Source organism: Anabrus simplex, chromosome 14 (genome assembly GCF_040414725.1).
Source record: "Anabrus simplex isolate iqAnaSimp1 chromosome 14, ASM4041472v1, whole genome shotgun sequence".
Classification (NCBI taxonomy): Eukaryota; Metazoa; Arthropoda; class Insecta; order Orthoptera; family Tettigoniidae; genus Anabrus; species Anabrus simplex.
The window spans coordinates 72523114-72549119 of NC_090278.1; the positions used below are offsets into that span (position 1 = coordinate 72523114).

Sequence of the window (26006 nt, forward strand, 5' to 3'; positions counted from 1 at the left end):
AACTCTCGTGGACCCAACTATATCATCGTTATTATATTGTATGACTGTCAAGATTTCTGAAAACAAGCCTTGTCGCCGCCTCGATGCGCACCGCATAGCTTCAGATATTCAATTTCCAACGGTCGAAATAAGAATCAATTGCTATTTATAATTTAAAGACACTTCACCGCAATTCCAATGGCCATTTGTCATTTCTTGCCACTAACATAACTGAATTTCCGATAGAGCCTCACTTCTCCGAACCAATGCTGCTTTTTAAAAACAAGCCGCTGAAGGACTAGCAATCATCGTTAATGCGCCAAGTCCATATGGTGCGGCACCGTGGTTAGCCGGTACCAGTACCGTTGGTCGAAAAAAAATTACCATCAAAATGTTGACCGGCAAAGTAGGAAAGATGGTGGTACACAAAATTCTTATCACCAGATTGCATGCCAAAAGCTTGCATTCAACTCCGAACGTTTCCACAGTTTTCATATGGAGTGAAGGCATATTACGCCGTAGATGGTGATACGTCCGTCGAATTGCGACGTTAAGCCTTCAGCAGACGTCTTGCTGCTATTCGACGGGATAGGCTATGTGCCGACACCGGTTATAAAGACTTCGAAGGGACCGCCAATCAACTGTCGTTATAGGTGATAGTCGCTCAAACAGACTTGTTTCTTGCTATAAATGTCAAATCTATAATTTTTAGGCTGCACTTCACACATGGTTAATTAAAGGAATAAAGTTAAAAGCAAAGGCGAAAGAAACTCTCACATGAAATAGTACTGCATTTGCAATACAGTTTTTTTTTTTTTTTTTAAGTTGCTTTATGTCGCACTGACAGGTCTTACGGCAACGATGGGACAGGAAGAGGCTGGGAGTGGAAAGAAAGCGACCGTGGCCATAATTAAGGTACAGCCCCAGCATTTGCCTGACGTGAAAATGGGAAACCACGGAAACCATCTTCAGGGCTGCCGATAGTGGGGTTCGAGCCCACTATCTCCCGCATACTGGATACTAGTCGCACTTAAGCGATTGCAGCTATCGAGCTCAGTGCAATACAGTATTTGTGTAGTGGGATTGAGGAATTTTTCTTCAGTACGTATAGCAATATATAAGTCAGCAAAATATAAAATAAGTGATGAAGGAAGTAGCAACAATGTAAACTGATTAATAATGTCGCACGCGGTCTTGGGTATTCAATGAGATGTTCTCTCTGTCCTTCCAAATTACAGAAATTGGTGAGTGTGATACAGCCAATTCCTACGTGACGCTGACGTGTTTCTCCATTTGGAAATCGCCATCTCATTTCTGACTTTTCTCCAATATGGAACATTTCTGGCGACATCTTCACAGCGATCCTTGCTCTAACAGACAGGTTGATTTGGAATCAAACTACTGAAAACAAGAGTTTAAAACTAAGCTTTACTTTGCTGTCAGCAATCCTCAAAATTCAACATTGGACGTTATAGTCGATACATTTCTCCGAAAATGTGATAAAACTACGTCGTTTTATACGATATGCCGTAATAAGCGAGTTTTTAAACACAGTGTTTATATAGATTTTGCCGTTATATCCAATACGTCGTAAGAAGCGATATCGCAATAAACGGTTTCGACTGTACTATCAAATATCACGTCATTCATATCAGTTACTCCTCTGATGAGGTTGACATACACCTCAAGGACTGAAACATGTGGGAATCGATGTCCATGGATTTGCTTCGAAAGCCCCTCTATGTTGAGTCCAAATGATAAGAAGCTACAATGCTCCTAAAACTCTTTACTGCCACAGCAGGTTTCTTTTACGATTACTTCCAGCCTTTGGACTCCCAAAAAACTGAGGACCACAGTAGGCCGAACTCTAAATTTAAAGCAAAAAACCGTCGCTATAATGACGATACCAACAGTCATGTAACACCGCAAGCATGTTTGCTTGCTTTAAAGGTAAGGCGTACATACATCTGCGTACTGCAGTAAGCTGTACTTGCCTCCGGCTGGACAAAATACGCTGGCAGAGAATAGCAGCCTACCTCACGCAGATCTTATCCCATGTTTGATGCCGCTCAGACAGAAGATGCGGTGTTCGTGGCCATAAGCTACTGGAAGAGAAATTTGTCAGAATTATTTCAATAGTGAGATATCCTTTCCGCGCTCCTTGTAACTTTCCGACAGAGTTGGAAAAGTTAGCAAAGTGAAGGAAGTTGTAAACAAGAGGTTCTTGCCACATAAGAAACGTAAGTGACGCGCGTATTGTTAAAAAGGTCGTAAAATTATTTTATAGTTCAATACCAGACTTCCTGCCAAAGAAGGCGAGAGCGCGCAAGTGAAATGAGAGCCGTAGCGGCAGGGCGGGGTTCACAGCTCTGACACGACAGCGAGAGGCAATGCAATTAAAAACAGAGAACTTGCACATTTAGATGACTACGCAATACAGAGCAAGAAAATTCGGGTTTTGTGTCCATCATAAACAGCAATGAACTGATAATTATCGTTTGTTACATTGCGATCTTAGAGCAGCAAATTACTACCGAACGTTACTTTCACCACTTCAAGATGCAAGTAGGCCTATACCCGAAGTTCGGTCGACTAAAGCAACACTTAAGTACACAACAAGTTGCGAGGAAAGATCCACTAAATATACACATTCATCCACTATTTCTTAATTTAAATATTAGTCACCCACTTACTTTCTATTACCATTTAATATTCCTGAAAGTTGCCCATCAAGCACATTGGATTTGACCATTAAACTGTAATGTGGCCCTCAGCTTCGTTGTTTAACCTACTGTAAGCAACCTGTTAAGCTAAAGTAGTGGAGATATGTTTGGTTCCTCCAAAATTACGTAAGTTCGACTATTAACGGGTCTGTTCGAATTTGGAATAGCAGACGTATCGTCTTCCAGTTGTCAAACTCTGTACCTTTCGTTTATGTACGGCAGTCATCGTCTATGTGCTCCACTATCTGCCAGGAGCCCCTCCTAAATCATCTCTGATTGGGTGCATAAAGCAGCCCATACAGACCAAGGTAATGGTTTTTTTTAAATCGTAGGGCATACTGTTTCTAAATCACAGGAGTTAGAAAAACAAAGAAGTATGTATTGTGTATCCCATAGTCCCGTTTCTTAATACGGGGTCGGGGAAGAAATAATTACCAACACAGAAAGTGAGAAGCTGAAAGTTATGCAAAGAAGATAAAACTAACAGAATCACAACAAAACAAATCCTAAAGATTAAAATTCCATGTATTATTTAGCCCTTATCCATTTCGCAGGAAAAAATGTAGCTGCAGACGTCCGAATGGTGTTCCTACGAGATTTGTTTTCCATAAATACTGTAGATATACCAAAGAAATACCCTTCTAAAGATGAAATCATCACTTTGAAACAAAAATCTGTTTCAAAGCATTTACACATCCAAATAACTTTCCAAGAATCTTGAATTTCGCAACTCAGTGATAAGACCCTCTGTACTCTTCACTTCTGAAAGTCTCTTGGTGATCAGGAAGGACTCGCGCAAGAAAATAGAAAATTTTAAGGAGCATATTAGGACCAGGAAGAGAAGAGGGTGGCACTTGTACGATCAGTCACAACAATGAGCTCTATGATCGTCGGGAAGGGACAATCACACCTGTGAGGAAAAAAAGAGACTAGCTTTTCTGCGGCCACTTGACCCACATGGACCCCTGCACCTTCACCAACAAGATATGCAGCACGATAGGTAGAAGAAAAGCCTTCAAGAACAAATGGGATTATCGGACTGAAATCGAACCTAGGACAACTAGAAATTCACAGGACCGATCCCAATTCCAACGGATTACTGTGTATATAGTGTCTTGTCAGTTTTCATCACCAGCAAGAAGAACACACGTACTACCTGACCTGTGTCTGAGGAAAGGAAGCTGACACACAACCAGGAAATGAAAGATTTCTGAGCCAAGAAGAAACAGAAGACCTATGTGAACAGTCAAAACGAGCCCCATGGTCCTAAGTAGGCCCAAACGAAATGAAGGACGAATAACTTGAAAGCTGAGCCAAAGAATACTTGGTCAACGCCGTTATACAGGTGTGAAGTTCCGACACTAAAAACAGCTACAATCAGATGAATAGAAGCATTTGAAACGAAGCTTCGTAAGAAAATGCTTCGTATTCCACAAACAGCTCGAAAATATAATTAAATCCTAAAGAGAGCCAATGTTGGAACAGAAGTTTGAACAACAGTACCGGTAAAATGTAGGAAATTAACATATCTAGGACATTATACTTCTGAATTTAAGCATACAATGGAAAGGAAGAGGGGTAATCAGTACCAATTACTGAAGCCAATCCCATAAGGGTAGACTGTAGTTCGCAGAGGTGTTCGAAGAAGACCACCTTCCAGATATAAAACATTCAAGATTGGAAAGCTATGTGAAACCTCACGACCTGCTTTGCCTTGCAGAAAACAGAGATGAATATGCCACACTGACAGCCTACGTCAGAGAGACCTGACACAGCATTTTCAAGAATAAGAATAGGAAGGACGAGGTCATCAGTCACTACAATAAGCTGTAGCCTTTATTGCTCGGGCTCTAAATCATTATTTTATGCGACTAAATTAATTAAAACAGCTATCAACCGCCCAACGGAGTTCAGGCTCCTCTGCCATGCGGAAGAGAAAAACGGACCGTCGAAACAAAGAACAGCCCAAATAGTTTGAAATAAAAATGTCTGCAGAACGGTACTGAGGCCATAATGAGTACTATTATTGTGCGTTGGACCCTCTAAGGAGGATCATTTCGGGTGTCTACTATTCACCGTACCTTGGTTTGTCGGGTTACATTGGTGAAGATTGTCTTGGTCAATCACGAGTCGCTCACTCGTACTGTATGTCCACAGAATATCATACGTCTGTTTCCGTGCGATTGTGAATCGTTCGGTCAATTAATTCAGAGCTTTTGCACATCCAAATATCATCAGTCCGAATATGATGTCTCAGTCGCGAAGTGTGTTTTTCGGAGAACGAATGTGTGGTGGTGACGCAGTTTGGCTTTGGTGGAAAGTGATTTCTTGTTGTAGATATTCCAGTGTAGACTGCACGCAATTTTCCTGTGCGGGTATTTTTGACTGCTCTTTCGTTGCCAGTGCTTCCGATAATATCAGCGAAGTACTTTGAGGTGATTAACTTGTATGATGCTGCCTTGTTTGGTCGCAAGCAATCCCAGGGTTGGGTTCTTAAAACATATCTGCGGTGTTTCCTCATAAGAAATTTGAGGCCGGTTATGATGCCGATCTCATGAAGCTTTTCGATAGCAAGTCTCGCTTTCTTCGGAGTCTACGGTACGTAATTATTGCTGGAGCCCTGTTTCCGAGCGGGTATATCACACTGGGGACTCCATGTAGGTGGTTCACAATTTTGTAGCTTTTCGAAGAACGGCTTCAGGATGTCACAGTTGGCCTGTGTGTTCGTCTCATGTGTTCCGCTGGGGTATTGGAAGCAAAGACTGGGCGGCTGTTTAGTAATGTCTTCCCTAAAGGTCCTGTTGTAAATTCCCGTATTGTTCCTTTTGAAGTCATTACCAATTTCATACAATCCTTTAAGGTGGTATGTTCATTTGATTCGTCCGATTGTTAATGATGTTCGCTTCTGTGTTTCTGCGGAAGTTCTTCCAATTCTCTGGTGTTCGGTGGCTTTACCAATTCTTCCAGGCTCGAACACGAGATTCCAGAGCAAATGTCACAGTTTGAGGTACACTTTGTGTGTTTAACGACTTCGTTGTGGTTGGCCGAGTTTTCTTAATGATATCTGGATGGTCTCAAGAAATGTTTTATATGTATACCTAATGATTGTACGAACTCTCACGCATGTTCTTGTAAGTATTCAGGTTCGATGAGTGGAATTTTAGCTTTTTCAAACGGTAGCTTTCACGATAGGGCGTGAAACGAATTTTGATTTTAGAGATAGCGGTCAGACTGCGTATCTCTTACGTATTCTCACATTTAGCACATCTATTCCCACATTTATCACTTCTGCACTTCTGGAGAAAACTTTCTAGTGATCGTCATATGATCGATCTAGTATTCACCTAAGAGATTGACTGGGGATTTCCAGGTGGACATTTTCCACGGTGATTTCTTAAAGTGTATAGACATTAGCTGGAGGTTGGGTATTTCACATAGCTTGATTAAGCAATGTCAAATGGAGTTTGTCTTCTATGTACTGAGAAATTACCGATAATGTGTGTTTTATTGGTCTCTGCCGAAACGCATTACAATTTCCGAGGAGTATTTTAACATGGTGTTCAACAATCTTGATGAACGCTCGTTCGAATTGTGACCAGAACTCCTGGACATTGTTTATGTCAGGTTCGTTGTTGACTAGACCGCGTACGGGTTAAGGGTCATACGCATACGATTTGAGTGCAGGCTTCCCCTTGTACATGCGATATCCACCGGAGTCGAAGTGATCACAATTGCGAAATCGTGTTTCCTGCACAGCAAGTATCCGGATTGCGATTCTGTCGTAGGTATCTGTCAGTATCTTGAGATTATTATTATTATTATTATTATTATTATTATTATTATTATTATTATTATTTCATCTGACCTTTTCTAGGAGCCACAGTTGTAACCTTATACAGCTTGCACCCTACTCTTTAAGGCAGTATTCGTTGTAGATTTCCAATGAATGACATGGACCCTACGAACACCCATTTCGGAGCTCTAGAGCTCATACGAATGAAAAAAAAACATCTGGTTTAACGACAACGTTATATTAGCCCTATTAATTGGCCAGCCGATTCACGAAGACGAACGCAGTGATTGGACAAATAAAACTACAGTAACGAGACCATCAAACGAGTGCTCGACGAACAGAAATTGCTTCTCCTGTAGCTCTCATCTGGCTGCCAGAATCTACGAACTCTACATGACCTGTCAAGTGAAACCTGTTTGCACTACCGGCAAAATTAACTACGGCTCCTGAATCTCAAATGTGGAATTCTTTAACATCTACTTCAGAATTAGAAAGTATCTATAATTCGAGGAGTGAACCGGAAGCAAGGACAAATATATCTATGTTCTCTAAAATTATAAAGAAAACATCTTAAGTTACTGATGATGATGGTTGATGATGATAACAATTAGACTGATGATTTCACGGCCTGTAATTCTAGATATGACAATAAGCTTTTGGGATTTTGTTATGTCAGAAAACAAGGCGAAATTCTTTACGTTCCGGAGAGAACTTTGCTCCGTGTCTTCGGAAGAAAATCTCGTCTGTTCACGACCAAGAAATAATGATTTAAATTTCAGTATGCTTTGCCGTTGGCCTACAGTAAGTGGTACTTCCGCTAGTCACTAGATGATTTACTGTGCGCTATTCTCCCAAGCTCCAATAAAGTTTCTTTCTCCATCGTATGTGCGTGCGAGCTAAACGGCAAGGTCATCAGACGAATCAGGGGCGAATGCGGCATGAGAAATAATAAATATACGGTAAATAAAATAAAATGAAAAATGAAATGCAACGAAAGACTAACAGGATAGAAGAATAGAATACAGCTGAAGATAGAAAGAAAAGTCTGTAGGAGAAAAAGAAACCCACAAAGCTTTCTCTTAGATGCTGATATTCCAATAAGCAGTTCCTTAAAGGAAATTTTACACCCTTCATCAGGTACTTCTGGCAGTATGCTCTACACTAAGAACAAATACAAAGGTCTAGCCTCCATCGAACCAAATGGGAGGCATTCCATCAATGTATGAACTCATGATGAAAACTTCAGGCCATCACCATCTACATTGATCACATAAGGGAGTTAAATACCTAAGTCAAACAAGTGCTTGCAAAAGCTTGAGCTAATGAAGAAAAAACTCAGGAGAATCCAGAAAGAGGAAATACAACAGATGTGCCTTACTTTAGAAGAGAAAAGGAATAATAAGACTATAAACCTGAAAACAACTGGATCAGTAAACATAGAGTCTGAACACCACTAAACAAAATACAGCCTAATATATGCATGGTAAGAGCTGTGCCACGTACATATCAAGACAGTAACTCCTGCGCACATCTTGGGATCCTACATGTACCAGAGGTACACCTGCTCCGTGCATTTAAATCTAGCACCTGTCAGAAGGCTATTTGTAACTTGTACTTCAAACTATGTGGTAGAAGAAGTTTGAACGTTTTTCAACATAGGTCTCTACTGTCAATCTACAGTAGGTCTCCCTCAGTTGAGAGGATGGACAATTAAATGTCAGGAGAAATTTTGTAGTCATTAGTTGGTAAAACTGAATTGTTTGTAGATAGTTTTTGGTGTTCTAAAGCTAACAAAACTTCTATCTCTTCCTGCCAACTTAATATTATAGACAATCGTGAATTTTGTCCATTTATTTAATACACCAATGAGAAAATTTTGATATTAAATTAACCTATAGAAATTGTGGGTGTGTCAGGGCTTTGGCCCAGAGATATCTGGAAGCTTCCTCACCGCTACAAAAACTGGGACCGTTCAGACCATATAGTCATTGATCCCTCCAGTCCAGCAGTAGAGTGCATTAGTACAGAGGGTAGGGGAGAGCTTGCTTCGTCCCTCTACGGAAGATCCACCAGCTCAAGGTAATGGCAGGCATTCAGTAAGCACGTAATAGTCACACAAAGCGAGTTTGAGGGGAAAGTTTCAAAAATATTTAGTAATGAATTTCTTGATGTAACCTTTCAAACCACTCTAAAGAACTTAGCCAAACTTAGGAAAAAAAAGAGTGAGAACCCTCTTGTATTTTCTTTCAACTTGATACTGAGGTGACTAGATTTTTTAATCTTTAAAATCTACCTCTTAGTTTTGTAAATGAAGGCTTTCTCTCCATTTAGTTACCTCCGTAGTGTAGGCTTAGCCTCTATAACTTCGGCCACATAGGGTTTAAATGATGCTCTGGTGAATTCCAAAGGAGTGCAAGTGTTCGCCTCCTAACACTCAGATTTTCAGCCAGTAACTTTAACCTATTCCTTTTTAACTAAGGCCAGATAGAATGGACACTTACTGCCCCTGTTAAAGTTAACTATTTTTATTCTATTTTCCTATGTAATTTTGACTGTTGGGCAAATAAGACAGTGTCTACTGTTGGTTTTTGTTAACACATTCACCCCCGTATCTGAGTTATTGCCTACAGCGCATGACCATGCTGTGGACCGTACCCGAGTTAGCCCGGAAAAGCGCAACCTTAAACTGGAGTCGTTCCTACGCAGCTGGGATCTATTTTGGTCACAAATATGTGCGTGAGAGATGAAGGTAATACCCTTATGAATGCTTCTACTCACGAGAAACCACATGGCCACAGCGATTATTCCTCCCAATGCACTTCTTTTGTTTTGTTTCTGAAGGTAGCCTTACTCTGGCCCAACTAGCTGCGCAGTTGGTTTGTGATTGCACAAGCATGTGTATAACTGCGTTCTGAAGTGTAACCATGGCGTGCAGGGACAATATAAATGATGCAAGTGGTGCGAATTTACAAAGCACAGTTTTTCAGCTGTTTGAAAATTATCTTGGCCAGAGGTATACAGTCTATATGGACAATTATTACAATAGCATTGGACTCGCAAAACAATTAAGGGAACAGAACACTGCCGTATGTGGAACAATACGGTCAAATAGGGGTATACCAAAAGATCTAAAGGAACATCAGGGAAATCTCAAATGGGGGAAAAGTGAACCCAACATACAAGTACAGTCACCTCCCCCCGACATTTCAGCTCCATCTACTTCATCAGCTCCAAGTCAACGTCCCACGATTTTGCCGCCAAAAAGGGCACCGGCCAAGGATCACCATTTACGCTAGATGGGAAGAGAAAAGAGCATATTCTCTTTCAGTTCTCACCATTAAATAAAGGCAAGTTCCCCTCAAGAATATGCCCAGTGTGCTTCAAAAATAAAATTATTAGTGAAACACGCTATTTTTGTGGAAGGTGTGATGTTCCATTCACCCAGGACAGTGTGACATTACCTACCATACCCTACAGAGACACTAGAGAACTTCATTAAGGTATGTGGACAATTTTGTTTCCATATCTTGTTTAGTTTAGAACTTATTGTGAAAAGAATTCGTTGTTGTTTGCTCTGCCACTAACAGCTGGAATAGCTGGGCCAGCCCTTTAAATAGCCCGCTCAGATGATGGGCGTGAATGTGTTAAATGTAGGTTGTGCCTTTAACAGGCTTGGAATTTGTAAATGTTGCAGAATAGTCTTCTAGAGTGTAATTGTGTCGAGGAAAGCTGCTCTTTTTCTGCTATTGTAAATTCTGGAACTCACTATCCTCGAGTATTGATTGAAGGGAGCAGTAGTACTCTTGTAAAATTTGTAACGGGGGAGCTGCAAGCTCATGCTGTTATTTAATGTTGTTCTAGGAATTTCTAACATTGTTTCTCTAGGTCATGGGCTAGACATTTGTACCTATTTGTTTTTGCTTAGCAAAGTTTAAAATTTGAAAAAGGAAAAGGAAGAAACAAAATTACTAATTTTAGAGTTTTTAATCCAAATTTGATCTTCACTCTATCTACCCATCATGCCTGCACCTTCTTTCACCTCTGATCACCATGGTATCCCCGTAACACCACATATTATGCATAATACAAGACACTACAGAATACGATCTTTGATTCCTTCCTCCCTTCTAAAAACTGTACACAAAGTAGTTCATGATAGAGCAGTTCACAGAAGCACCCGGCATATCAACATGATAGCAATAACACCTAGATCAAGAAACACATTGATTACTGATCTCACTGTGTGTTTTGGGACATCTTCTTGACAAGCAACAGGACCAGACTGCGAGAAGAAACAAACGTACTCTCCTATAGTTCCTTATTATAAGAAGTATCAATTGTCTGAACCGTCACATGCAACTAAGGGCTCTTCCAACATAGCAGCATCCATTAAGATAACTAAAGACTAAGACGGGCAGGTGTAGAGAATGAACACTTGAAAATGATTAAATACAGTCCTGAAGAACAGAAGAAATGTAGAAGACGTAAAGTCCGATGGCTTGACAGTGATGTGAAAAGGACGTGAAGAGACTTGGAGTGAAGAAATTCCAGACAGTTACCAAGAAAGAGAAAAGCAAAGGAAGGCCCTGAGAGAAGACCAGGCCCATATTGGACTGTAAACCTCCTGGGTATGTTTGGCATCAAATCTTCCATACCGTAATTCACTGAATGAATTGGTAAAACAAAGAATAAGAACAGAGAAGCCACTTCAAGTACACATACCAGTCTATCCGACTACCAGACCAAATGGCCAACCCAATGTTAACTCTCACTTCACCATCGTGCAAAGTCAGTGCACTCAACAGGTGGTCAAACACTGTCCAGTGTCTCAGAAACAATGAGCTATGGCCTTGCTCTTGGCCTTCAATTCCTCTGTTACCGACCTCCACACATTCTCTCCCAGCTACATTCTCACAATTAATCTCCGTAATGCTAATGAACTGCCATCAACATCTGTACTACCTAGCTTAATATACAAACTTGTTTATGAGCACAAAAGTAAAACTGGGTACTCCCAACCTATTTATTCCTACTTATCCTAACTGTATTAATAATTCATCCTTTAGCTGCCATGGAACAATGACCTATCTTGCATCCTGAAGGTCTACTTTCATCATTGGTTTGCAGTCCTGAGACTGATCAGTTGCAATAAATCATTTCCAGATTAGTCTGTTATTTACTGCTTCTTTCATTGATACATAAGTTCGTGCCTACATGTCATTTAAAATTTGTTTGAAGAACGTATTTCTAGGCCTTTACGATGGAATTTTTCCTTCAATGAAGTTTTATGTGGGCAGAACACATCATTAAATCTGGAGCGCGCTGTGAGACTTATGTTCTGGATTGTGCAAAGGATTGAGCTCGACTGATTTACAATGTCTAGGACTCGGTTGTTCAGACATTATCACTCTCAGGGACACATGTATCATCTTACTACAACACCATGTATTTTATCTTTTATTTAACGTTCAAATTTTAAAAGGCATACAATGCAACTATTCACAACAATGCATGTAGCTTTCTCAGTTGGAGAGAAAGACTAGGTTCATTGGTACATAGTTATTACACAAGAAATGCTTTGGCCTGAGCAACTACAGTGTACCTTCCATCATCTGCAATCTTCCAACCTAGATAAACAAAAGACTGTTCTATGAATATCAATAATATTTTGGGAAATACTGGACTCTTGTATTTGTTCCTCGAGGCTTTTATTTTCAATCCATATTTTGTGCTGATGTATTCTTGATAACACTGCGAGCAAGGTAGATGGGCTTCTAGCTAGAAGGGCCTGATCATCTGCCAAAATAATTACTTCCATGAGCAAACCACAGATTCTTCCTCCTAGTCATGTGTCTTTTAGACCTTACTATACCAATCACATCTTTATCATACTGAAAGTCAAGCTTACCAGATCTCCGGTCAGATATATTTCAGCAATTCACTACACACGAAGTTCCTGCAGTCTGACTGAGCAGCAGAACAGTACCCATCTTGAAGGGAAGTGATTGTGGTGGTGATTATTGTTTTGAGAGGAAGTACAACTAGGCAATGGCAATGTAACTGAATGCTCAAATTATAGTCCTATTTGTCTCCTATGCCACATTAAAAATCTTTGCAAAGTTTCTAGATACCCAGTTTTGTAATATTTTCATCATGCCAAACCAATGCAGGTTTAACTAAGGTTAAGTTAAGAGTAAGTTCCCACCTTCCAATACTTAACAATTTCTATATAATAGACTTATTAATTACATAATATAATCCATATAACCTCTAGTACATGTTTCGTTCCGATATGGAACATCTTCAGCTAAAATTGGTAAAATGGCAAGACAATTAAAATACATTGATGTTAAGATGATACATAAGCTAAAAGATATGATAAATACCTATTTGAACTTAAAGATTAAATTGTCAAAAATTGGCAAAGACATAAATTTCCTAAAACAATGTTTACATCAAAAACTCGTTCCTAAATTTCTAAATTCAGTACAGAGAAAACCTTGTACAACAAAATGGCACAAAGCTACTCAGGAAAAAACTAACGACTTATGGCTCAAAAATGAAATTAAATTTCTATACAGAAAAAAGTCTTTTTTAAACTCTAAGTTATATAACGCTCATCTAGAAGCTTCCTCCCTTATGGCCCCTATTGAATGGGATTCCTTTTTGAAATATGGTGATACAAAAATTCAAAATATCTTGGATAAGAAACAAGAAATCTTGAACAAAAAACTTCACGGTCTTACTCTAAATCAAAAAAACATAAATCAGTCAAAAGAATCCTCCACTAACATTGAACCCAATTCAACCTTTCACCCTCCGACTAAGAATCTAACTGACGTTGTTTTCGAGGACAAAGAATTGCAGATTATCAACAAAGGACCCAAACATAATTGGTCTAATCCATACAACCAAAAGCAATACATAACAACCATTGCTGAAGTAGAACAGGTCATAGCTCAACTTCCAGTAGATCAACAACTCGAAACTAAATTCGAAGTCAAAAAGAAACTTGTAGAATTATTTAAAGATCAGAAAGTTAACACACCCCATTTACCTTCTACAGATATAAAAGGCCTAAAACAAAAAATAAAAGATAATGACCTTATAATCACAAAGGCGGATAAAGGCAATGTGTCAGTTATTATGCATAAAAAAGAATATATAGAAAAAACCGAAGCATTTTTTTCAGATAATACTTTCACAAAAATTAAAAAAGATCCGACTAACTCTGTCCAAAGAAAATTAAAACAAATACTTAAAAACATTAATTTCATCCTTAATGAGAACGAAATATCAAACCTAATTCATATGAATCCAAGACTACCAACAGCAAGGGCTTTGCCTAAGATACATAAACCTGACACACCCATTAGACCAATTATTAACTTTAGAAATAGCCCCACCTACAAAACCTCTAAATTTATCAATAGCTTCCTAAAGAAGTACTATACTTTCCAAAGCAGAACCACAATCAATAACTCAATAGAATTTTGTAAAATTATCAAGAACACAAAATTAAAATCATCTTTCACCTTGAACTCTTTCGACGTCACTAATATGTATTCTACGATCCCCACGAAAGAAACTTTAAATATAATTAAGAACAACTTAAAGACACACAGAAAACTTAGTAACCATGAAATAGAAGAATTTATGTTACTCCTAGAATTCACACTTAACAATAATTATTTTTCCTTCAATAACACAGTATACCAACAAAGTGGTCTTCCTATGGGATCTCCAGCGTCAGGTATCCTTGCTGAAATATACATGGATCACTTAGAAAAACATAAAATTTTAAATGATGAAAAAGGCATCATTATCTGGCTAAGGTTTGTCGACGACATCTTCGCAATTATAGATGAACAAATCAATAGTAGCACTAATTTATTAGACCAAATCAACAGTTTGGACCCTTTCATAAAATTTACATTAGAAACTGAGAACAATAAAAAACTAAATTTCCTTGATTTAACAATCGAAAGGAAAGAAGAAAAGTTGGCCTTTACAATCTTTAGAAAACCGACTCAAACTATAAATACCATACGAAAAGATTCATACCATCCTGAGGCACATAAAAAGAGTTCCTTTTTAAGCATGTTAAACAGAGCCTTCAACATTCCCTTATCTAAAAACGACCTCCAAAAAGAAATTAATCTCATTTATAAAATAGCGATAAGCAACGGATACACAAAACACTACATAGATAGATTAGTGAATAAAATGAAGAATAAACCTCAAACGCAGCTAGTAAAAGAACATAAAAAGAAGAACTTCGCCACCTTTACTTATAATAACGGGAATATTTACCAGATTACTAACATTTTTAAGAAATTTAATTTCAATATTGCTTTCCGCACCAATAACAACAATCAACGGCTAATTTTCAATCACCAAAGCATTGCAAGTAATAACAAATATTTAAATTCCGGGATATATAGGCTTAAATGCTCAAATTGTGCCACTTCTTATATCGGACAAACAGGCCGCAATTTCTCAGTAAGATACCAAGAACATATTAATGCCGAAAAACACAGGAAGTACTCGGCCATGAGTCTTCACATGACCGAATATAAACACAATTTTACATCGATAGAAAGGGACTTAACCATTCTACAAACGCTAAACAAAGGTAAATTAATGAATATCCTTGAAAATATCTATATTGAAATTGATCAGAAGCGAAATCCCAACCAGAATGTTAACGAAATTACGGAAAACATAAACATATTATTAGAAGAGGCTACTAATTTAGATTCATCCAGAAAAACCATCAAAAAGAATCCCAACAAACAACCAACACACCTCCTTCCGAACAGCTCCACCTTACATAATTGTCCCCCTACCTTTCCGTCCGTTTCCCCTAGCCTATCACAACACCACTCCTCAGTAAGCTCCACCCTACGCAACACTTCACCCGCTCTCCTCACGTCACTTACCTCTCCCTCCAATACTCCCCGCCCACCGCAAGCACCTCACACACGTACACAGGACTCAGTCAGTTAACAACACGGCGTAAGGGAGGACGTTAAATACGACAAGATTGTCTTTAAGGTAATCAACTCTATTATCCTTCTTTCTCGCGAACATACATTTTTAACAAGGTTTTCTCCTCAAAATATTTTCTATTTCACTTCTCCTTTTCTCGTTTCAGACACATTTTAATAATCCTACCAAACTCAACTTCAACTACGGTTATTTTATCAAGATTTCCCCGATAAATCACATATAAGAAAATCCTGTATTCTTCAATTTATTTTCAAGATCGACAAAATGTACACGCCTCCAACATGAAGAACCTTATCGCTGTTTTTAATTCGCCACTTGAAAACTGACTTGTTGTGTTTTTAACCAACATGAATGAACTTTATCTCATCATCTTTATCATATGTTTTAATTTTCGAGCCATTTTATCATATCTTTTAGCTTATGTATCATCTTAACATCAATGTATTTTAATTGTCTTGCCATTTTACCAATTTTAGCTGAAGATGTTCCATATCGGAACGAAACATGTACTAGAGGTTATATGGATTATATTATGTAATTAATAAGTCTATTATATAGAAATTGTTAAGTATTGGAAGGTGGGAACTTACTCTTAACTTAACCTTAGTTGTGTTGAGCCAATACGGAATAAACATGAGATTTATAAGCTGCAATGCAGGTTTGTTAAAGAGTGTGGTACAACAGAGGCTATCTAGGTTGACCGCATACTCCTCAAACGACATGGTGAGAACAAAATGATTCACATGGCCGTTTCAGACATGGAAAAAGCATTCTTCAGGGTACCTTATAATCTTATCTGCCTCCCATAACACTTGTACGGCATCCCTGAAACCTGCATCAAATGGATGAAACTTCTGCATCACAACGCCAATAGCGTTGTTAGTTGCCCAGTTGCACTTTCAGCACTCCTTGCCAACAGTGGAGGAGTCCACCAAGCCTCAGCACTTTTGCAGCTATTATTCATTCTCTATATGGATGAAGAGATACGGGCAACCAATGGGACACATTGAAATGGAGGGGAAACAGCTACAGATGAACCATCAATTCAAATATCTTGGAAGTGTTATCTATGATACTGGTTCTATAGATAAGGAAATTTTCCACACAATTCAGGCAGGTAGCAACTATTACAAAATAGTTAAAGACATAATATGGAACAAGAAAATACCAACAAAATGTAAGAGAGTCATATATGAAACTTATTACGTACCAATCCTGACCTATGGTTGTGAAACATGGACCATGAGAAACAAAGATGTTAGTAGAATGCAGGCAGCAGAAATAAAATTTGTCCATAGCATGATCGGCAAAACATGGAGGGACAGCGTCTGTAATGAGGAAAATCTGCAAGCAGGCTCAAGTTGTAAGATTGCAGGACAAAATAACAGTGCAGCGACTGAGATGGTATGGACATACGCGACGCATGGGTGATGACAGATTACCAAAAAAATGTACGATCTAAAACTTGAAGACAAAAGACCAAGAGGGCAACCAAGACTCAGGTACAAGGACCTGGTGAAGATTGACATTCAACAGAGAGGACATACTTTGGAAAGCATTGAAGAAGGAGAGAAGTTCAGGGACCGCAACTGGTGGAGAAGCCTCGTTTGCCAACCCATCGCTTAAGATGGAACGACGTGGGATATGTAAAGTATGTATGTATATGGATGCAATCACCACTGACTTTCGAACACCGCACCCAGTGCCTCTTCTCTATGACAGTGTTCTCCTAGCATCAGAAAATTGCATGGCAACGGAGCAAGATTTTAAGTATACATATTACTTTTTTGTGATGTTTAAACAAATTGTTCATGGTTCATTCATTCCCGGATTTTCCGTTTTCCCGTATTGTACATTTTTTTTCGGTGGTCCCTTCAAAAACGGAGAATCGAGGTTCCACTGTATATACTTTGAGATCCTTATTGAAGAAAACTAGGTAAGAGAGGTGGCCGTAAGCTGTAGTTTCTACTTCGTTTTCTGAGTTGCAATGTGTAGTTAGAATACTACCAAGGTAGGTGAATTGGTCTACCTGCTTGAGAGGTGTTCCTGCTATGGTGACATTTAGTTCAAGTACGATACCAGGTGCCAGCTGTAAGAGGAATTTAGACTCATCCAGCTGTAAGAGGAATTTAGACTCATGGATGAATATGAAACAGTAATAATGTTGTTAAGATTACATCACACTTAAGGTTCTTGAAGACTTTGAACTGCCCCTATATTGTCTGTCAAGAGTCCTTTTATGGGCCTCTAAATCTGCTGACATGAGGTCACAATATTAGAGTACCTTGGGCGCAGAAGACCAGCTCTTCTAGAGACTTCAGCTGCTCAGACCAGCATATACAGACAACTGAGGATAGCAGGAATAATGATTAGTTACAGTATCTGTCTATTTGCAGTACTTGCCCTAAGCATCAAGTATATTAATGGAGTAGGTTACAACAACAATTTCACAGCCATCCTTCTGTTCGAAAACAACTTTTGATGACTCAGTAGCTTCAGAACCCACCTCCTGCACGAGCCTAAAATCTTCCTTATCAGCTTATGATCATCTCCCAAACTAACATGTGCCCTCACACACCCCAAGCAAACAAGATCTATCTATGAACAGCAATACTGGAATCCTAAAAGGTTAAGTCACAGACAAAAGGACAGAAGATATATTTCTGAAGGTTTGAATATGTAGTGTTGATGCAAGCTAGTTGACATTTGCAATGCAGAAATCTCACCTGCATGGATACATTCACAAAGACTCTAGATCAAATCTCTGAAGAGGTCACTGGCAAACAATTCATACACCTAGGTCAATGAAACGAGAAAAACAGATCAAAATGGAAGACTCTTTTGTACAGTATACAATGTACTTCCTATCCTGACATCGAGACTGTCCAAAATTCACCCATGTCTCTAAGAGAATTGCGTACAACCAAGAAGGAATAAAACGAGTTATTGTAAAGTAGCATCAGAGCATAAATGAATGTAGAACCGTTAGTACAGAACATACACAAAGCAAGACTGAAATGGTTCGGACATGTAAAAATTAATTGGAAAGAAATGGGTAGCAAGGGAATTGGTAAGAGAAGTTGACGGAAAGAGACCAGTTGGAAGATCGAGAAGAAGGTGGATGGATTAGATTTGGAAGGACATTAGAAAAGCTGGATTGTATGTGGGGGAAGTAATGGAGCAGGAAAAGTGGAAGGACAGAAAGGAGTGGAGGAGGCTTGTTAGCCACACCCGGATGACTGGAGAGGGACGATGATGATGATGATGATGACGACGACGACGACAAAGATCCGTCTCATTGAAACCCTTGTATTCTCTGTTTTCTCATATGGCGGCGAGACCTGGACAGTAATAGCTTTGGACGGAATACAAATCGATGCATTTCAAATGTGGTGCTGGCTTAGAATGTAATGTGCTCATTGGACCACAAAAAGAAGCAATGCGTCCATTCTTCAGGAGCCGAAGGCTTCAAAACACCTTTCTTTATGTATCAGTGGAAGAATACGGCAGTTTTTTAGACACACTGCGAGACAACCTGAAGAAAATCTAGAGACATAGATCATGTCAGGGATGGCAAAGCAACAGTAGAGGTACAAGTAACAAATAAAATGGGATCAAGATGCGCAGAAATGACATTGATTTGTGATGATGAAATACTGAAATAACTTGGAAACTCTGCACATATTACTCTTTACTCCTATTAATCCCCTCAGTGGAGCAGACCATTTGAACACCACACTACCCTGAGGTCGGAAATGATTAAGAAGTCTTCTTTGAAGAAATCACTGTTGCTACAAATTACTCGACCCAAAAGAATGTAGTCAACAATCATTGAATTTGTATTATTTTATTCCTTAAACTAATGGAGAAGCAGCTAGTCATACTGTATTTCAAGTCAAAACGATACGGGCATTCTTTTGATGCAAGAACTGTTTCAGCACTGAATGAAAGATAGTGTTTTAAGAAACACTGTATGGAAGACTTGGACAAAATAGTCTGAACAGTTCACACAAATCACTGGTTAAAAGGTGCTTTGCTCATGAAAATAAACCATGCACAGTCTCCCATCCACTGTGCACACATTTTCTCTGGCAGGGCTGAGTGGCTGACTGCTGAGGCGCTGGCCTTCTGACCGCATCTTGGCTCAGCCTGGTAGTATTTGATGGTGGCTCGAATACATTAGCCTTGTGACGGTAGATGTACTGGCATGTAAAAGAACTACTGCGGGACAAATTTCCGACACCTCGGCATCTCCGAAAACTGTCAAATTAGTTAGTGGATGTAAAGCAAATAATATTATTATTATTATTATTATTATTATTATTATTATTATTATTATTATTATTATCATCATTCCCATTGTATGCCTCATATCTCCCATCGATCGCTTAATTGAGTAATTAAGATTAGTACGTTATCACATTAATTAGAAACTTTAATTACCTCACTTACATTCAAACTGCAATCTACAACACTTCCTTGCCAGGCAATGTCGGATATCAAACTGAGCTGAGTAATGGGTCTTAAGAGGTTTCGAAGTGTCCTACTGATTGGCTGAATGAACGGTACACTGGTCTTCGATTCAGGCGGCCCCACGTTTGATTCCTGACTGACCCGGGAAGTTATACTCCGTATGGCTAATTGCTCTACCTCAGGGACTAGGCATGGGATTCCCCTTCGTCTACATGCAATACATCACACTACTAACCACCAGAGGAACATGTAACAGTGAAACCTCCACATAGAGTTGGAATGAAGAAGGGCATTCAACCGTAAATCTAAGATCTTTAAACTGGTAAGAGGAGCAGGAAAAAGAAGAAGTGCTTTCAAGGCATTGAGTAAATAATACTAAATAATAATAATAATAATAATAATAATAATAATAATAATAATAATAATAATAATAATACAAACTTAAAATAAGTATCAATCGAAAGGACACAGATAAATTTATCTGCATAGATTTAAACATTCTTAAAAGGGGTGTTCAGCAAGACAACAGAAAAGGTCTTGATCAGGTAGATGAGAGCAGAACTGATGGATCGGAAACAGAAAAGTATATATGATGTGTGATTCACACAGGCGGTAATACTCACTTGAATCCTTTATCGTCGTCGCCAAGACCATTCTGTACAATGCCATTCGGCTGTGATGAGTTTCCATTCTCAACATCCTTTTTGCTTGCCTCAAACGGGGACGGTGCCTTATCCTTGTCTTTCTTCTCATTGTCATTTGGGTTCTGTAACAGAAAAATAAATATTAAAAAAACAAAATTAAATATTGTATCAAGAGATAATATGAGAAATCACTCGACCTCATTCAAAGTCTTGAACCAGAAACCCAGGTTCAAACTCACATAAGATCAGACCAGTTCCTGAGGAGTATCTTAGTAATGTGAAACAGATGAACGAAAAATATTGGGGATGTTTCCTGCTGAGGACAATATGGTGCGGGGAGTAAATGGAGAAGAGGTACAAAGTCAAATGGGTATACTGAGCATGTACATTGGCAATTGTGGAATGAAAATAAGCCTTGAGAAAAGCAAGGCAACGGTGTTGACTAGAGGAGAGACAAGGAATGTACGATAAAAACTAGGAAAAATATTACAACCATAAATTACAAAACTAAAAAATCAGATTAATCTTACAAATGTTTTCACATATTAGAAAAGTTATATTTATTTAAAAAAACACTATTAAATAAGAACAGAAGTTTTGAAAAGAATGCAGCTCTCTGAAACAAACATCTGCAAAACATCAACATTTTAAAATATATCTTAAAAGTGGAACTTCAGAGTTGAACAATGAAAACTGACAAGCAGTAATCAGGAGAAGAGCTCAGAGTTAGATTGGGGAAGGAGAACAATCAATATAGAATTATCCCTACCTTCAATTCAACAGCACGCAGTATATTACTAACTCAGTTCCCATTACTTAATTTCAGTTTATTATACAAGCCAACAGCAAGAACAAGATAACTCCCAAATTACAACAAAGTGATTTCAAAAATGGAAAGAGGAAGCAGCCCTTGCTCTTCATGACTTCATGGCCCCTGGAATTGTGATGCGAGTAAAATGGTGTGTCAGTAAGAGAGATGAAAACTCATTGCTTCTGCGCATGTGACGTCACGCGGGGACCACTGTGAGAAATTGGCTCCACGGCTTACATGGCTTGCTGTTGTTGTAATTTTAGTGTGATAAACATGCGTTATGTATTAAATAAGTCAAAGACAAAGACACCTCCGTACAGGCCATGAAGGCCCTTGGAGGAGTAGAAGGTAAAGGCTTCCACCATTGTTAACCGCGGTGCAATGATAAATTTAGTGTGAAACACGGCACGTATTTATAATATATGATAAATTATTACTGTCTTTATTCAATACATGCTGTGTTAAGTTAATACGAAGTTTGATATCACATTATTAATTTAGGTCGAGTTTGCTCGGTTTATTTCGCTATGTTACATGTAATTAATCTCATAATAGAACCGTATTGAGGACAATATATTAAAATTATAAAATCCTTTTATTAACAACCACCTACTCAATACAATACATTACTCATTGAATTATAAAATAATCATGAGGTGCCTTAAATAATGGAACATGTTTCGTTCGACATAGCGAACATCATCAGCCGTAAATTTACAAAGATTAGGTCAGGGCCCTGAGCTGAATGATAAAAAATGTTAAAAGAGTGACAATGCCGTAACAAAAAGTAAAATGATAATATTAGACTTGAAATTATAACAATATGTACAGATTAACAGCAAGTATTTCTAGTGGAATAAATTGAACGATGGTAGTCTGTGAAGTTAAAACAATCATGAGGTTGTTAAAGTAAAAAATTAGATATAGTGGACCTTAACCCTTTCCGGCCCTTAGCGCCCGAAAGCGCCCGACTGTTCATTTAGCCTTCCGGTCCTTAGCGCCCGAAAGCGCCCGGCTGCATTTTCTGCATTCGTCTGCGATCTGTGAGATAGTTTTTTTTATTTTTCTCTTCAGTGAAGTGTTTATAAGGCATTTATGAACACGCAGTGCAATCTACAAGTCTTAGGAAATGAAGAGCGATAATCTGTCTTGACGTTGCCTAGGCAACGGTCTTGAACTTCCGCGAGCGCGGGTCAGCTGTTTCGTTCGTGAACATGGCGGGATTGAATATCGCGTATATTGAAACTGAGCTGAATATGGGCGAAAAAAGTGACACAGAATCCTTGACTAGGGGTGCAGGTGAATTTTTAATGAGTGAATAATATATCAACGAAGATAATTTTAGTGATAAAAGTGATATGAATGAAAACGAATATCGATAACTCGGACCTGATGGCGATGCCACGGCAATTCACGTAACGCAAATATTACGTTTCGTTACTCCGAATGATTAAATGGATGATGTTGAACCTGCGCATAATTCGGAAAGAGTATTAGGGGAAAGATTGTTTTTTTACGTATGTTAGGAGGAGAAAAACTATTCAGTGACATAGCCTATTACGCATATAACATTGTAGCATTCAAACAGTCGCATTCCGGTAAAATAAAAACAGAATGGGAAGACACTTGCCCAGATGAAATAAAATCTTATATACGTGGGCATCATTCTACTTCCAGAAGCACGTGATTATCGGTTTTGAGGGATTCAGACAACATAGGAATGTGACAAATGCAGACTGTCTCTGTGTCGAGTATCACCAGGAGGGGGGGGGCTGAAGAACACATTATGACTCAATAAACAGAGAAATGGATGTGATGGTATATTTTCTAATGTTATTGAAAATTTGAATTCATTGTGATCAATAGTTTTTACCGTATTTAACTTTATCTGAAACAATACAGACCGTTTCAGTTTTTGCTAAATAATAGGTTGAAACCTGGGGATAAGCGGAGTGAAAATGCGGGCGGGAAAGGGTTAAAATATATGTCAATGCGTGAAGCGTGGATTAATTATTGACGATGGAGTTCTTTAAATTGAGCAAAAAGAAAAGTTGAAATAGAGGTTATTGAATAGTACGAGTCAAACTGAACCAGTTGAAAGGCGCATGGCGACGAAACTAAGGTTGATATGACGTGAACTCCAGTAGTAAGGAATTCTGTAGGAGAGCCAAACACAATGCCAGAAGGAAATACAAGTTGAACTAGTCCGTATTTACACGCTAGCAGTAAAATTAATCGTATACAACGCAGGACACCAATGGTGGACTCGTTAAAGAATAACTATAATCTTGAAAGTAGGGAGAGTTCCAGCAAACCAGAGATGGATGGAGCAGATTATGGCACAATTGGAGTTAGAAATCTGGAATGAAAGAAAAGGGAGGAAAAATGAAGTTATGTTATAACGGGGGGGGGATGAAAAAGGAGGCTTACCCTTAGGACTAGTGTGAGGTGTTCGCTAGCGTTGGCTGCGTGAAGCAAACTGGCGAGTAACCTTGTTGCTGCTTCTAGTGTTGTAAGTATGTATACGTAGAGGCGGGGAGTGAGTCATGTGAGGAGGAGGGGTGACCGATTCCTTGGGCGGGTCGGGTATTCGTGGAGGGGGTGTCGCATGAGAGGGCAGTAGAGTAGTAGTTGTTGTATTATTAACAGTTGTATAATTAAAGATTCTCGTACAGTTACTCTATAGTAACCGCCTTCCTCGCTTTGCTAACAGTGTGACGTCACTGTGGTAGACTGGATGCGCACTGACACATCATTATACTTACATCATGCCTGGAATTAAGCTCCCTAGAAAATCTCTGGTAACTCTAAACAGAGCGAGGATAAACAATGAAAGATGTGGTTACCTCCTACACAACTGCGGCAAAGTGCAATCACCGGCTAACAATCGTGGTACAAATTGAGAGACTATTCAGCACACAGTAAACGGATGCCCCTAGTGTTCGTACCATGGACATATTAATGACCTTTTGTTGGATACTCCATCTGCTCTTCAGTGGATTGAGCAATCCGCATTCAAATTTTAATAGTTTGTTTTCATTGCCCTGGACGTTTAACATTTTATTTCACGTGTGTAATGCCATACGCTAAATAAATAAATAATTATAAACATACATATTGTCGCAAAATTATTTTGCGTAAGTTAATTGCATACTGGACCACTTTCAGCACTTCTATGAATTCGCTGGGATAACAGTTAATAATTATTCCCATACCCTCTCATACCCTATTTCAACTTGGGAAGTACACTAATAGCAAGGAGAGACGTGCGCTGAATTATCATTAAGCAAATAAAAGCGAATACAATTTTGTTATTAAATTTAACATTTAGCACAATTCTACACAGATCTCCTCCTGCCTCTTTGTGATAACTGAGAAGAAAATTTAGCAATAACTGGGGAACCCATCTCAATTCTGTCAAAGAACTACTTACCAGGACTAGCCCACGGATACGTGGCTCCAGATCTTTACTTGTTGGCGATGTTCCTAACACATATTCCACCATTTTGACACCCAAGCCTCCAGTCTCTGATGATCGTGGTGACAGAATGTTGCCGGCTTCACTTCCAGGGAAACTGCCTGACCGCCGTGGCGGTACCATTGTGATGGGTTGCGATACCGCGTGGTCTGCAATTAAAATACAGAATATCAAAACCACGAAAAACCTCCTAATTGCAACATAAAATGGCTATCTGACAAAATATAGAAGATAAATCTTCTTGTTAAGAAAATGTTACATTCTTTGGTCTGGGAAGACTAGGAAATAAGGAGATGAACTGCTAGACTAAGCAGTATGTTCTGAGATGTCAGAGGAGAGATGGCATGGAATGACATTAGTAAGCTAATAAGTCTGAGTGGAGCTTCAAAGGGCAGATATAAATCATAATACGGAGATAAGGTTGGAATTCAAGAGGAAAAATTGGAGCAAATATTTTATTATAAGATGAAGAAATAATGAGGAATTCAATTTAACAATGGAGATATTTTTTTTTTTTGACACCACCTCACCTGCACGGAACTTGAGACATAACTAGGGGATTGTCTGACAAAAAATAAAAACCAATACGGTCACTTGTTTTGTAAGCGCGGATGCAGGCAAACAAGTGTAAGTTATTGAGATGTAGGGGGAAGGTCATCTTAACTTTCCCCTGACGAGGGATTATCGGCAATGGTTAAATCTCCGGTCGCGATGAAACTTGGAAAACACATTGAAATACGCGAATTTAAAATGTCAGCATCAATTTTGGGTGTCGACATTCATTAGGGCGATAACTAAGGGCCTAAATTTTGCGACATTTCAAGTTCCGCGCGAACAGCTATGAATACCTGCTGGCCAATGCTAAGCCGGCACACTGCCTGATTCCTGCCACACCGATACATTCCTCCACGCCCCCCTCCCATTGGTTCGCCGCCACACGTTTCCTTCCCCCCGCGCCAACCATGAGCTTAGCCGTTGAACGGGACCGGCGCTTTACTTCGCTTCTTTTCGTATTTTAAATACTGAAATCCTTCGAATAACGTTCCTTTTCACACATAATGATAATGAATAACCTAAACTAATATTCCCCATA

General features: G+C 38.9%; 1 protein-coding gene across 2 annotated transcripts in view; it reads right to left on the bottom strand.

Moving 5' to 3' along the window:
* pum (pumilio) overlaps positions 1 to 26006 on the bottom strand; it is a 978781-nt gene that overhangs the window by 516879 nt on the left and 435896 nt on the right. For both annotated transcript variants that reach the window (XM_067158497.2, XM_067158496.2), the window contains exons 6-7: positions 24869 to 25062; positions 20604 to 20746 (exon numbers count right to left, since the gene is read on the bottom strand). In XM_067158497.2, the coding sequence (XP_067014598.1) occupies positions 20604 to 20746; positions 24869 to 25062 (337 nt within the window). The remainder of the gene's footprint in view (positions 1 to 20603; positions 20747 to 24868; positions 25063 to 26006) is intronic.